This window comes from Hyaena hyaena, unplaced genomic scaffold (genome assembly GCF_003009895.1).
Source record: "Hyaena hyaena isolate Hyena2069 unplaced genomic scaffold, ASM300989v1 scaffold_392, whole genome shotgun sequence".
In the NCBI taxonomy this organism is placed as follows: Eukaryota; Metazoa; Chordata; class Mammalia; order Carnivora; family Hyaenidae; genus Hyaena; species Hyaena hyaena.
Genome location: NW_024081017.1, coordinates 539,565 through 553,184, shown reverse-complemented (window position 1 = coordinate 553,184; position 13,620 = coordinate 539,565). Strand labels below are relative to the sequence as shown.

The 13,620-nt window shown below is 50.5% G+C and overlaps 1 protein-coding gene across 3 annotated transcripts in view; it reads left to right on the top strand.

Annotated features, from left to right (window-relative positions):
• The window catches only part of DNMT1 (DNA methyltransferase 1), a 45,997-nt gene that overhangs the window by 17,705 nt on the left and 14,672 nt on the right, over window positions 1-13,620 (top strand). For all 3 annotated transcript variants that reach the window (XM_039250951.1, XM_039250952.1, XM_039250953.1), the window contains exons 9-21: window positions 827-861; window positions 1,898-1,982; window positions 3,887-3,921; window positions 4,682-4,763; window positions 6,719-6,753; window positions 7,080-7,125; window positions 7,218-7,298; window positions 7,370-7,479; window positions 10,124-10,242; window positions 10,519-10,611; window positions 11,352-11,503; window positions 11,667-11,854; window positions 11,960-12,143. In XM_039250951.1, coding sequence (XP_039106882.1) covers window positions 827-861; window positions 1,898-1,982; window positions 3,887-3,921; window positions 4,682-4,763; window positions 6,719-6,753; window positions 7,080-7,125; window positions 7,218-7,298; window positions 7,370-7,479; window positions 10,124-10,242; window positions 10,519-10,611; window positions 11,352-11,503; window positions 11,667-11,854; window positions 11,960-12,143 — 1,245 coding nt within the window. The remainder of the gene's footprint in view (window positions 1-826; window positions 862-1,897; window positions 1,983-3,886; window positions 3,922-4,681; window positions 4,764-6,718; window positions 6,754-7,079; window positions 7,126-7,217; window positions 7,299-7,369; window positions 7,480-10,123; window positions 10,243-10,518; window positions 10,612-11,351; window positions 11,504-11,666; window positions 11,855-11,959; window positions 12,144-13,620) is intronic.

Below are 13,620 nucleotides of genomic sequence, written 5' to 3'. Positions count from 1 at the left end.
CTGCCCCCCTCCCCTCTCTCTCTTTCTCAGAATATCTAGAGGTTTTTTACAAACTTTGAACAGAGTATAAAGGATGGATGTCTGTTATTGCTCTAGTTGGGGATCAACTAAGCATATGACCATTCCTGAACCATTTGGTATTTAGAGCTAGCCTTTCATGATCACCTCTCCTACCCTGATGCTAGTTAGGCAGCAGTTATAGTTCAGCTCCTTTGGGAACAGGCAGCTCTCGTGGGCTTGCTCACCGTGAACCCTCCAAAGGCGCGTAGGGCAGGGTTGAAATTCCTTGCCTGTGGTCACACTCCCAGCACTTCTTCCTGCAGTAGATCGGTCTGCAGTGTTGTTCTGCTCATAACATCACTAACCCTTGTGGTCTTTTTACAAAATGTGGAGTTTGAGGCTGAATTCAACTCGGGGACCTTTCCCAGAAAGGTGTGTTTAGCTCTTTAAACTCGGTTCAAAATGATCGCCATAAGTGTTTGAGGTGGAGCACTTGTTGAGAGCGGGCCAGCCTGCTTCATGCTTCTACAGATTCCTGGTTCTGCTAGCCAGGAGGTTGTCCACACTCTCTCCTGACCGGTGATCGAGGGGTTTGGGGGCAGAGCACTTAGGTTCCAGAACTGTTAGATCCTGCAACTTCCTGCTTACTTACCCCACAAAAAAACAAAAAACAAAACCTTGCTGTCTTGAAGGTAGATGGTCTTTACTCCCACCATCTAGACTATAGGATCCGTTTAGGTATTATTCCCATAGAACACTTCAATAGAAAGATCAGGGCTAAATGGGGGGAAATTAACTAGTTTCTTTTTTACCCCCCCCCCCTTAGGAGGAAAAGAGACTCAGAAGTCAAACCAAAGAACCGTAAGTATAGTTAACATGCCTTTGTGTACTTCCCAGTGTGAAACTTAATTGCTAAAATAAGTGTTTTGGTAAAAATAATGGGTTAGGCAGAGCATTCGGTGTGTGTGTAACTTATACGTGTGTGCGTGGTTCCACTTGGGGAAGGTCAGGGCACCGGAGTGAAGGCTGAGCTCAGCTGATCTTGACCCAAGGCCCTTCCTCAGTGGTGGTCATTTCAGCAAGCAGTGTGTCAGGTGGGGGAAAGAGCATCGGATGAGCTGCTGTGTGCCCCATGCGTTGAAGATGGTGGGTGATTACGGCTGCTGGAGCTCAGTGACTTAAGACCACGTTTACTGAGCTGACAAGTCTGCCTCCTGGTGTCTGTCCACTGATCTTGGCCAGGCTTGGTGGAGATGGTGGGGACGATGTGGCCAGCCTGGGCGTGGTTTCGTGGCAGTGGCAGAGAACGAGGGCAGAGGTGGAGAGTGCTGCGAGCCTCTGTTGACACCCGGTTGGCTGAAGGAAATGTTGAGACTGGCCTGTGCCTAGGGGTGGGCAGAGCACCCAAACGGAGCGGCAGGGCCCATGGTGCCGATCCTGTGTGGGTGGTCAGCCATCCATGGTCGCTGATGCGGGTCACATATCAGACCAGCTCTTGTGAACCTACACGGTATCTACCTCTGGGCCAGACACTTGCTTTCTGCCGCTGTGGGCAGAGTCCCCTTTGGGTTACAGGAAATCGGTGGAGCCCTATCTGTGTGTGTATGGCAGGGGGGTTTGTTTGTTTTAAGCAGCTGTTCATTTAAGCTATTTGTTTCATTTCTATGAAGTGTTGATGGCATTCTGAAGATCGTAAGTTCTGAAGTAATAAATGGCTTTCAGGCTTCCTGTAGGGAAGACCTGCCTTTCAGCGGGGAAAGCAAACCATGCCCTGGGCCCAAGGAGGGGACCCCATCCAGGCTCTGGGGAGGGGCCTCTAAGCCACCACTGGGGTGTTTGCAGAGGCGTCAGCCTCCCTGAGCTGACCTGGGTGGATGTGTCCGGTTTTGTGTGACAGAACACCTAAACCGAAGCCCAAGGAGGAGCTGGACAGAGAAGGAAGAACGGGAGCGCAGGCCGAAACGGATGAAGGAGACGAGAGGGTAAAGACTTTTTAAGATTTCTTTTTAAGAATCTTTGTTTCTTAAATTCCACTTTTCTTCTGTTCTCATTTGGTCAGGACACATGGTGTGGGGCAGGGCTCTGGGTTCAAATCCAGCCCTACCCATGGGGCGACTCTGGGAAAGTTCCTTAATCCCCCTCGTGGGGGTTGGTGGTTGTCCCATGCCCGTGAGCGTTCAGCGGTCTGCTTCTCTAACGGTGGACTGGGCCTCTGTGCACCTTGACGAAAGTGTGCGCGTCCAGCTGCTCTTGATCCTCCCCTCGGACGCACCAGCCACCGCTGTGCTCCCCTGCGTGCCTCCTGGGTTCCGAGTCTAGATCTCCCCATCCTGCCAGCCTCCCCCACTCAGCTAAGTGAACACATTTAAACTCTGAAGCCTTACATGTGGAGTGGGGCTGGGCCTTCGTACAAGTCCAGGAGGGCAAGGTCACCCGCAGGGCGGCCCGGCTGCTGAACTCCGCGGGAGGGGGCATCATGCACGGGGCCGCGGCACGGGACTCCCCGGCTCTGAGCTGTGTGGTCCCTGCCTAAGAGAAGCCTAACTGGGATAATCCCAGTATTGTCTCTGGCTTTTTGTCTGTCGAGATTTAAATTTATTTATTTATTTTTAATGTTCTGTTTCTTTTCTGAGAGAGAGACAGTGTGAGCAGGGGAGGGTCAGAGAGAGAGGAAGATACAGAATCTGAAGCGGGCTCCAGGCTCTGAGCTAGCTGTCCGCACAGAGCCCGATGTAGGACTCGAACCCACGAACCGTGAGATCATGGCCTGAGCCAAAGTCAGACACTTGACAGACAGGGGCACCTGGGTGGCTCAGTCAGTTGAGATTTAGATGGTGGAGCCCAAGGTCACGGACTTGCTGGGTCACATACTTCCTTACTTCCAACCCGAATGGCAGCAGACATCCATTCTCATTCCGTGGCGCCACTTTTGGTGTCGCCGCCAGCATGCGCTGCCGCTTTACAGTGTTTTCCCTTTTCTGGCTAGATGTTGGTTATCTTGCTGTTGGCCCTTGACAGAAATCCCTCCTGGGCCCCTCAGAGGGATCTGAGTGATGGTGTCGGGCTGCCTGTTCTCTGCAGACAGAAACCGGCGGGAGCTCTTGCCTCGTGCTAGAAAGAGATGGAAGGATCAAACATTTGAGCCTTTGTAATATTGTTGGCTCTCCAATTTTAATAAACCCACTAACAAACGTATTCATCTATGAATGTAGGCTCAATAAATTTATCAAAAAGGTAGCTCAGAAGACACTAGATTGTTTATATATAACAAGGAGTTGGTGACGGAGTTGGGAATTTTTATTTCGTAATTTCCATTCTAGATTGCTATGTTTTGTTCTTGCTTTTTCCTGCTGCCCTGATGCCTATCTGTATGATATCTTCACCTCTGACCAGATGACAGATGGAACTATAGGCATTTTGGTCAACATAAACTACATGGGTATAATATTCCCTTTTACACTGAACTTTCCTGGGACAGAGTTGGCACATGATGACTTAAATCTGGTCTTCTGCCCATTTTTATAATTTTTTTTGGAACAGAGTCATGGCTTTTCACTTCTGTATTTCCTCTGGTTGCTTTTATGCTATACTGGTGGAATTGAGTATTTGTGACATAGACCACGAGCCTTACAAAATCTGAAAATGTTTTCTGGCTCTTTCTAGAAATGATCTGCCAAGCCCTGGCCAACTCTTGCTCATAGGGGGTTAGGGAATGGAGTTAAAAACGCGAAGTCTCCTCTCTGCCCCATAGACCTGCCTGGATCTTTCCTCTTTTCCAGTTTCACAGTGCTACGATCATTGACTGGTACTTTCAGTTTGGTCTTGCTCTTTTCTCAGAAACTAACTTTTCCCCTCTTCTTTCTCCACCCCTGCTTCACCCTCGCAGGATGAAAGGAGACCCAGAAGTCAACCCAAAGACCTGTAAGTGGTTGAAACGCTTGTGCTGTGCTTTGTATAATTTTTGTTACTGAAATTACCGTTCTAGAGATCGGTGCTGATGTAGAGGTTTACGGGGAGGTGCTGATGCGATCGGAAAACTGGATCCGTTCTGGCAGTGTTGGATAAGAAATTAAGCTGGGCCTCCTCCCTGCCCCTTTCCCTCTGCCACTTGGGTGCCTGTCCCATCCCTGCACATCTCTTGGGTCTCTTCCCTTACGGCACTTCTCGCTTGGCCCACTTCGGACAGGTCTCGGGGGCGGGGGGGGGGGGTCTGCCTCTGGAGTTACAGCCACTTATCAGTGGTCCTTTTAGAGCCACCGTGACAAGGGGCCTTCTTTTTTTTTAATATATATATATTTTTTATATTTTTATTTATTTCTAAGAGAGAGAGAGAGAGAGAGGGAGAGACAGCGTGAGCAGGGGAGGGCCAGAGAGAGAGGGAGTCACAGACTGAAACAGGCTCCAGGCTCTGAGCTGGCAGTCAGCACAGAGCCCGACGCGGGGCTCGAACCCACGAACCGCGAGATCATGACCTAAGCGAAAGTCGGACGCTTAACTGACTATGCCACCCAGGCGCCCCACAAGGGGCCTTCTTTATTGGATGGGAAGAAAGGATCTATTGCCCAGATACATTCTGAATATTCTGTTTTTCAGTAGGGACGCGTTAGTTTTTGTTTTCGATGTGAGTTGGCAACAGGGTTATTCTGAGCAAAGATTTGGCATATGTTTGTTTGCCTAATAGAGCTGCCAAACGGAGACCTGAGGAAAAAGAACCTGAAAGAGTAAAACCACAAGTTTCTGAAGAAAAAGATGAGGATGAAAAGGTAAGCTCTTGTTTTTTTAATCCTGTGTTTCTTACATCCCAAAATGATTTTTTTTTTTTTTTTTAAAGTAAGCTTTGTATTCTGGAGACATTCAAGCATCCCCCGAAGTAGGCCGCATAGAGCCGCAACCCCTCCTCGTGTTCTCCTCGGCCTGCGGCAGCTCTCCACTTATGTCCAAGTGTTTGTGTCAGTCCCTCCCTGTTCTCCCAGCCTCCCTCACCAGGGGTGACATTACTGAGACACTTATAGAAGAACTTCCTGCAAAAGGACTCTCTTAAATATCCCCACAAGACCATCGTTAACACAATGTCAAGGTCTAATCTGTTCAGATTTCCCTGCCTAGAAAAAAGAAACAATGGGAACTCTTTGAATTGGACCCAAACAAGGGCTGTACAGTGAATTTGGTTTGTATTTGTCCTGTCGTCTCTAGAGTTTTGCTCCCTCCTCTTCCCTGGAATTTATGAAGGGAACTGGCTTACCCGTAGAGTTTCTGGGTCCTGGTGTTCTGTTGTGTGTATCCCTCTTGAGTGAAACCTCTCTCTCCAGCCCTGTCTCCTACGGACTGATGGTTAGGTCTGGGGGCTCGATCAGATGTGGCTCCAGTGGCCTCTGAGGGGGTGACAGGTGCTTCCTGTGACGTCACACTGGAGGCACTGTTGTTTGTTTATGGTGTTAAGATTGATTTATCCCTTATAAAGCCCCTCTCTGCTTTTCACCTCATTTTTAAAAAATTAAAAAGAAATTTTTTTTTTAAATTTATTTCTGAAAGAGAGAGAGTGAGAGTGTGAGCAGGGGAGGGTCAGAGAGAGGGAGATACAGCTCCAAGCTCTGAGTGAGCTGTCAGCACAGAGACCGACGCGGGGCTCGAACCCACAAACCGTGAGATCATGACCTGAGCCGAAGTCGGACGCTCAACCGACTGAGCCCCCCAGGCGCCCCTTTCACCCCATGTTTTTAACAGCCATTGCTTACATCTGTCACTGGGAGCTGCAAAGTGGTGATAGTCCACAGTTCTCTCACTGCTTCGTTCACCCAGAATAACTCCAGAAAAAAGTGTCCCCCTTTATTTTAATGGTAGCCCTCGCAGACTAATCCAGTACCGCCCTCTGGGTGGTTTAAACAACAGACGTTTATTTTTCCACAGTTCTGGAGACTGAGTCCAAGATCAGAGTGCCGTCAGGGTTAGTTCCTGGTGAGGCCTTTCTTCCTGGCTTGCCGACGGCTGCCTTCTCGCTGCGTCTCCCAGGCTCTGCCCCGTGCGAGTGCAGAGGGAGAGGCACCAGGCTCCCTCCTCTCCCCCTTCTGAAGAGGACACCAGCCCTGTTGGATTAGGGCCCAGCCTTAGAACCTCAGTCCCCTCCTTAAAAGCCTCCTCTTCATATACAGCTGCATTCGGGCGCAGGGCTTCAACATGAACTTTAGAGGGACTTAATTCAGTCCATAGACCCCTCATCAGTTGTTCACTTGCCTTGAGGTGCTGCTGCGGGTACAGGAAAGCTCAGCTGCTTTTTTTTTTTTTTTTTTTTTTTTTGATGTTTTATTTATTTCTAGGAGAGAGAGAGAGAGAGACAGCGTGAGCAGGGGAGGGTCAGAGAGAGAGGGAGTCACAGACTGAAACAGGCTCCAGGCTCTGAGCTGGCAGTCAGCACAGAGCCCGACGCGGGGCTCGAACCCACGAACCGCGAGATCATGACCTAAGCGAAAGTCGGACGCTTAACCGACTAAGCCACCCAGGTGCCCCTGCTTTTTTTTTTTTTTAATGGTCTTTATTAGGAGTCTTTTAAGGAAGTCTTTGGTTATAAGAATTTTGAATAGAAGACTCTAGACCTCACTGGTCCTTTGACTCTCTTCCTCTCTGCCTTTGACTAGGCTTTGTGATAACGGTGTGTAAAAAATCCTGGAGCACTGTCCAGCTGTAAAATACTTTTGCACCTTCTTTTGTTCTCTCCATGTAGGAAGAGAAGAGACGCAAAACTACATCCAAAGAACCGTAAGCACTTATTTTTTCTTGGTACAAAGTGATTCATATTAAGATTCTTTCTAGAGAAAAAGATAAAGGAGTTTTAGTGAATTGCTAGAGCAGCCTTAGCTTAGCTCTGTTATCTGATGGAGTCTGTGAGCTCAGGACCAAAACACTCCCAATTCTGCGTGAGACTGGTCCCCTCTGTGTGGTAGAGAGACTGAGGACCTGGCACCTCATTCCCCAAGGTAGCAGCCGGTGCTCACCTGTGTCAGTAGATTAGGTGTAATTTGGGTAGATTCTTACGTGTTCTGATAGGGTTTAAAAACAACAACTATCTTTTGCTTTATTCTCAGAACGGAGAAAAAAATGGCTCGAACCAAAACCATGGTGTCCTCCAAGGTAAACCCACAAGTGGGAATAAAGCCGGGTCTGCGGCGCCAGAGGGGGTGCCCAGAGCTGGCCCTCAGTGCTGTTTGTGTTCGTGCCCCCAGCCCAGTCCTCTGCGGTGCACTCAGTGCGGACAGTACCTGGACGATGCCGAACTGAAGTACGAGCAGCATCCCCCCGACGCAGTAAGTTCCGGCTCTGCTTCCGGCCTCCTCTTTTCTGCCTCCGCCTCTGCCTCACGGCCTCTGTCTCTCAGGTGGATGAGCCACAGCTGTTGACAAATGAGAGACTCTCCATCTTCGATGCCAACGAGTCTGGCTTTGAGAGTTATGAAGCCCTTCCCCAACACAAACTGACCTGCTTCAGGTAAGGAATCCCCTTCTGCTCCATTGTAATAGAGCACTTCCCTGAAGTTCTTGATATCCTAGCACCTGACCTGTAACCTTTCTCGAGGTTCCACCTCCTGGGTCAGAGCCCCAAAGATGGTAGAGTGTAGTAGATCTCTGCTGTGTGGTTTGTGAAAATCGTACATGTCTAATCTTCAGTCTATGCGCATCCTAAAGCTCCTTCATTCAGATGAGGGCCTCCACATGCCAGGTGCTGACCTAGGTGTGTTGTGGGTAGAACAGTGTGGGTCCCTGGTTTCCTGGGGGCAGAAGCTAAGGTCTGCGTGTTGGATGGTAGTAGCTGTGGCACACGCAAAAAGCATGGTGAGCAGAGAGGGGCTGGGAGAGTGAGGGTGTTTGGAATGGAAGGGAAGTGACTTGAGCAGAACCCTTTGTGGCATAGAGCATAAGCCGAGGCAACAGCAGGGAAGAGCACCCCAGGTGGAGGGAACAGCAGATGCAGACTCAGAGGTGGGCTCCTGTCGGCTGTGGAGGACTCGGTGATGAGGCTGGTGTGGCTGGAGTTGCGGGAGCAGAGGGGCGGGGAGGAGGTTAGATCCCGCAGGGCTGTGAGGGCTGTGGTGGCAGCCCTCGAGTTTTTGGGGTGAAGGTCCTGGTGTCTGGACTGCGCCTTTGGCAAGGCCCAAGCAAGCCTGTGAGGACGCGGTGTCCGTGTCCTGCACCTTCTGTTCCATTCTGCTCCCCGCTGGGGCTGCAGTTACTCTGAGGCTTCACTTCATTCCTTCATGGGACATGGCTTGGCTCCTGGACCAGCCCCACTGTTCCTTTCCGGCTTTGGCAGGTGCTTTTTCCCCTCCCCGAGGAGAATGGCGGGGGTGGATCGCCCCTACTGCACCTGTTGTGGGCTTCGGTGGGCCTCCCTCTCCTATCACCCCCGCCCCACGGCAGGTTGCGGGTTCTCTTGCCCTGAGAGGAGACCCCCAGCGCGTCTCTTCTGCAGCACGTTTCATACTCCCTGTGGCTGGTGGTTGGCTGTATCCCCTTCTCGAGCACGATCCGGATCCTGATCTGTGTCAGGATGCTGTCCCTCTACCAGTGATCTCCGGGGCCTGGCCCGACCTCTGCCTGGTGGCACAAGCGAAGTCTGCTGTGTCGCTGCGGCTGGTGCTCATCCCCTCGTTGCCTCCCTGTTGTGTGTCTCGGGAGAGAGAAGCTGTCCTCGGGAGAGGGGCAGCAGCTGGGGCCCGGGCTGTTGCAGTCAGCAGTGTCTGGGCCCGGGGGGACCTGGACTCCCTCCTTGAGAGCGGGTCTGCTGTAGACTTCTTCCTCAGGGTGGCGTGGCGGCACGAAGGACACACTTCGCAGGGGTGATGTCATTGGAGCCGGGCTGTCGGAGTTATTTAGGGACTCTGCTCACCTCCGGTACTTGGGCTGAAAGTGGCAGGTGGAAACCAGACTTGGGCAGCGTCCATTCTATGAACTAGTGGGTCCTGCCTCTGCCTAGAACTTAGAACTTCTCCCTCTTGTCCCCTCTACTGACCGGGCCCACGGATGGCTTGTTGGGCTGGGCACTGTATCCTCCTCTTCTGCAAGTCCTCGGTATCCTCCCCTCCCTGACTGTGTCCATCTTTCCCACTGGACTCCAGTCCCAAGGGCAGAGCCATGACCCGTGTCTATCTACCATGCCTGGCACATAGTAGGAGATTCAGTTCAGGGTGTTGATGTTTGCATTTCTGAAGCTCCACACGGTTTCAGGATGAGGATTTCTGGCTTCCAAGGGCCTAGGCTGTGGGAGTTGGGGGGAGGGGGGGGCTGTGCTCTTGAGACCTGAAGAATCTGCGTGGCCTGCCTGGGCCTTTGTGCCATGGATGCCACCTCTGGCCTGGGGGGTGGTCTTTGAGGCCGATACCAGCAGTTCCATAAGTGGAAAGTCCCCCTCCCCCCAACACACACATACACACCCTGATTTCATGTTCTTCTGAGGTTTGACATTCGGGTGGAAGGACTGTGGGTGCCCTCAAGCTCCAGACTTAACCCTCCGAGTGCAGGACAGGTCTGTCCTTGCCATATTTTTACACCTGTTTCCATGCTGTTATGTAGTAGGTTTTCCTGCGCTTCTTATTAAGGTGAACTTCCTATAACATTAAGCACATATGAAACATGGAATAAGTAAATGCAGAGAAAGCAGAGTGGGGATTACCAGGGGCAGGGATGGACTAGGAAGTACTGACTGTTTAATGGAGAGGAGGTTTTCTGTGGGGACAGTGAAAACCGTTTCGGAGCTAGATCAAGGTGACGGCCACAACTGTAAGCAGCATGTGTCTGAGAAGCCAGTGTTTGTCCGTCAGCGGTGTGCTGAGGGAAGATGCAGTGCGTTGTTCCCTTGCGAGGTTTCCGGTCACCCCACCGCAAGACTCCCTGAGCCCTTGGTGTCACCTTTGTAGACGCCTGGGTCTGCAGACATCAAGGTCCTCTTGATGCGTAGGTGGGAGAATCGGGGAGACAGTGGGTGAGGGCACTGTGCCCATCAAGTGTTCTGACTGCCGGGAAGGTAAGAATCTAGGACTTGGCGTGTGGTCCTGTCACCTTGGGTCTGAACTTGACTGTGCTCCTGCCTGCCTTCACTGGTCGCTGGTAATAACCGCTCTCTGTCGCCTGTCTAGCGTGTACTGTAAGCGTGGTCACCTGTGCCCGATCGACACTGGTCTCATTGAGAAGAATGTTGAGCTCTTCTTTTCCGGTTCAGCAAAACCAATATATGACGATGACCCGTCTCTTGAAGGTAAATGGAACATTCCAGGTTATGTTTGGGACAGAGATCTTAAAGCTTACCTGCAAAGCACTATTCAGCTGGCACTACTGTCCCTTAAAGTTAGGGCTTGAGACTGTGCTGTGAACGGGTATTAGCAGACTCGCTCTGGTGGCTCTGAGGACCCCCCGGTTTGGCTGACAAGAGAAGTCACCCAGGGGACACTCAGAGTGCCACTAGCCCTTCTGGGGTTTGATAGGAGTCCTAGCTCTTAGTTCATTTCTTTTCAGGAAACTTTCTTTTTCCTAGGTGGGGTCAATGGCAAGAATCTCGGCCCCATTAATGAATGGTGGATCACTGGCTTTGATGGAGGTGAAAAGGCGCTCATTGGCTTCAGCACCTGTAAGTGTGTGGCCAGTTGTGGACTGTGATGGGATCTGAGAGGGGCCTTTGTTCCTACCCTCCCCTGGGCTGGGCTGGGCAGGACGGTTCAGGCTCACGTGAACAGCATGTGGCTGACTTGTGACCATGTGGGCACCGTGTCATTAGGATGGTAGACACCGTTAGGAAACCATTAGGATGACTTTTTTGTAGGAGTTAACAGCTGGCCCTCCAGTTAGAAGAGCAAGTCCTGTTCTTACAGCTCAAACCCAGACCGAATTCCAAAAACAAGAGAGGAGTCGAAATAAGGCCACTTGCCCAGTCTCCCATTCTGTCTCCTTTCTTCCTTTTTTTTTCTTTTTCTTTAATCTCTACACAGCAACATGGGGCTGAAACTCCTGACTCTGAGATCACAAGTCATGTCCTCCACCCGTGGAGCCAGACAGGCATCCCTCTAGCTGTCTTTAAGATTTTATTTAAGTAATCTTGTACCCAGTGTGAGGCTCGAACTCAAAACCCTGAGATCAGGAGTCCCATGTTCCACTGACTGAGCTGGCCAGGCGCCCCCGTTCCCTAGCGGTCCTGGGCCACTTCTGAAGGGGCTAACTCTGAATGTACTTTGCGTCTTGATGACTTGTGCGGATGGAAGGATGGAATGACTTTCAGACCTGTTCGTAGGCTTCATAGACTCCTCCCTGCCCTCTGGCCATCATAGCTGCCATCAGATTCAGACCACTTTCTCAACTTGTGGTTTACTTCAGCTTTTGCCGAGTACATTCTGATGGATCCCAACCCAGAGTACGCGCCGCTGTTCAGTGTGATGCAGGAGAAGATCTACATAAGCAAGATCGTGGTTGAGTTCCTGCAGAGCAACCCAGACTCCACCTATGAAGACCTGATCAACAAGATTGAGGTGAGCGGCTCCGGGTCTTCGTAACCTGGGATCCGTGCCCATTTACGTGGAGCACAGATGTTGCTGGAAAACTCCTGTCTAAAATCCGAAACTGTTTTTCAGTGTGATTAGAACAGTTTTGCTGAAGCCTAACTAAGAGAAACTTCTGATCTTTTTCTTAAAGACCACTGTTCCTCCTTCTGTGCTCAACCTGAATCGATTCACAGAGGATTCTCTCCTCCGGCACGCCCAGTTTGTGGTAGAGCAAGTAGAGAGTTACGACGAGGCCGGGGACAGTGACGAGCAGCCCATCTTTCTGACCCCCTGCATGAGGGACCTGATCAAGTTGGCTGGGGTCACCCTGGGAAAAAGGTAAGGACGCAGCAGGCATAAAACGGGAGACCAGAGACCAGAGAAGGTAGAGTGTCCTGGGCGCTCCTCCCCAGCCCGCTAACACGATGGAAACCTCTGTCCCAGGCGAGCTGAAAGACGTCAGACCATCGGGCATTCTGCCAAAGAGAAGGACAAAGGCCCCACTAAAGCCACCACTACCAAGCTGGTCTACCAGATCTTTGACACTTTCTTCGCAGAGCAAATCGAAAAGGATGACCGAGAAGACAAGGAGAACGCTTTCAAACGCCGACGGTGTGGTGTCTGTGAGGTAACCGCACCTGGGCCGGGCTCCCCACGCCATCTGAAGAACTCCTTTCTCCTGGCTGAGAGACCCCCCGCTCAAACGTGACCCTAAAATGGCCACTGGGAGAAAGTTATCGGGGGGGGGGGGGGGGGGGGGGGGGACGGTTGCCTGCCTCGCGCGATTGACTGACAGCTGTGGGAAGAGGCGTGCTTGGGCACTGTGCTCTTAACCCACCGGCGCTAACTAGGAAGCCTGGCCTCCTGGGGGGCGTTTGCTCTGCCTGCATGGCACTGTGTGTAGAGGCGTTGCTGTGAGTGCAGGGGGAGGGAGTACCCCACGGAGGTGCTGCCCTCTCCGAGGGGGAGGACATCCCCCCAGGCCTGTCTCATCTCATGGTGTGACTTTCCCAGGACAGTGGGGACTCTGTCCAAGACGGACTGGAGGGCTTTTAAAAGCCCTCTCTCCATGTGGAGTTTTTCAAATTTACTTGACTCAGTATTGGGATTAATTTCTCCAGTCACCTTGAGAGGAGATATTTTGGCATCTACTACAGGCATATCTTGTCTCACTGCACTTCACAGATACTGTGTTTTTTTTGTTGTGTTTTTCATTTCTTTAAACAAACTGAAGGTCTGTGGCAACCCTGTGGCAAGTGAATTGATGCCATTTTTCCAACAACTTTTGCTCACTTTGAGACTCTCTATTGTGTCTTAGTAATAATTGCAGTATTTCAAACCTACTTAATCTGTGACCAGTGATTATAGCTTGCTGAAAGTTCAGATGATGTTTAGCATGTTTTTAGGAATTTTTTTTTTTTTTTTTTTTTTTAAGTAGGCTCCACACGCAGGGCTTGAACTCATGACCCTGAGCTCAAGACCTGAGCCAATATCAAGAAGCAGATGCTTAACTGAGTAAGCTACTCAGGCGCCCCATCAATAAAGAATTTGTAAATTAAAGAATATACCTTTTTTTAAGACTTAATGCTATTTAATAACACATTTAATAACTTAGTAGACTATAGTATGGTATAAATGTGACTTTTACGTGTACTGGAAAGCCGAGAAATTAATTTGACTAGCTTTGTTGGAACTGCGCCTGAAGTATACGGTATTTGAGTGGCTTTGGACAAAAATGGAAATGCAGAAATACCGCAGCTGCCTTCAGAACCTGTTCACACTGGGCTGGACTCAGTTTTTCCTTTTGTTAACAGGAATTCACATGCTCTCCCCATTCTTTGGTTTTAGTTTCTCACCTAGCACACGTGCATGCACTGTCCAGACCCTCCTAAGTGTGCACAACTGTTGCTTGCACCTGTTACGTGTTGGCACAGGTAGATCTAGTGGATGTTTTCCGATTATTCCACAGGATTACATTCTGTGAATATCCCACCTTCTTCCTCTGTTCTAAATAATGCTGTGGTGACGTCCCTTCTTGGGACTGTCACTACATAGAAGCAGAATTTCTAGGTGTGGGTTTTATGCTTAACTTTGGTCTAGAAAAG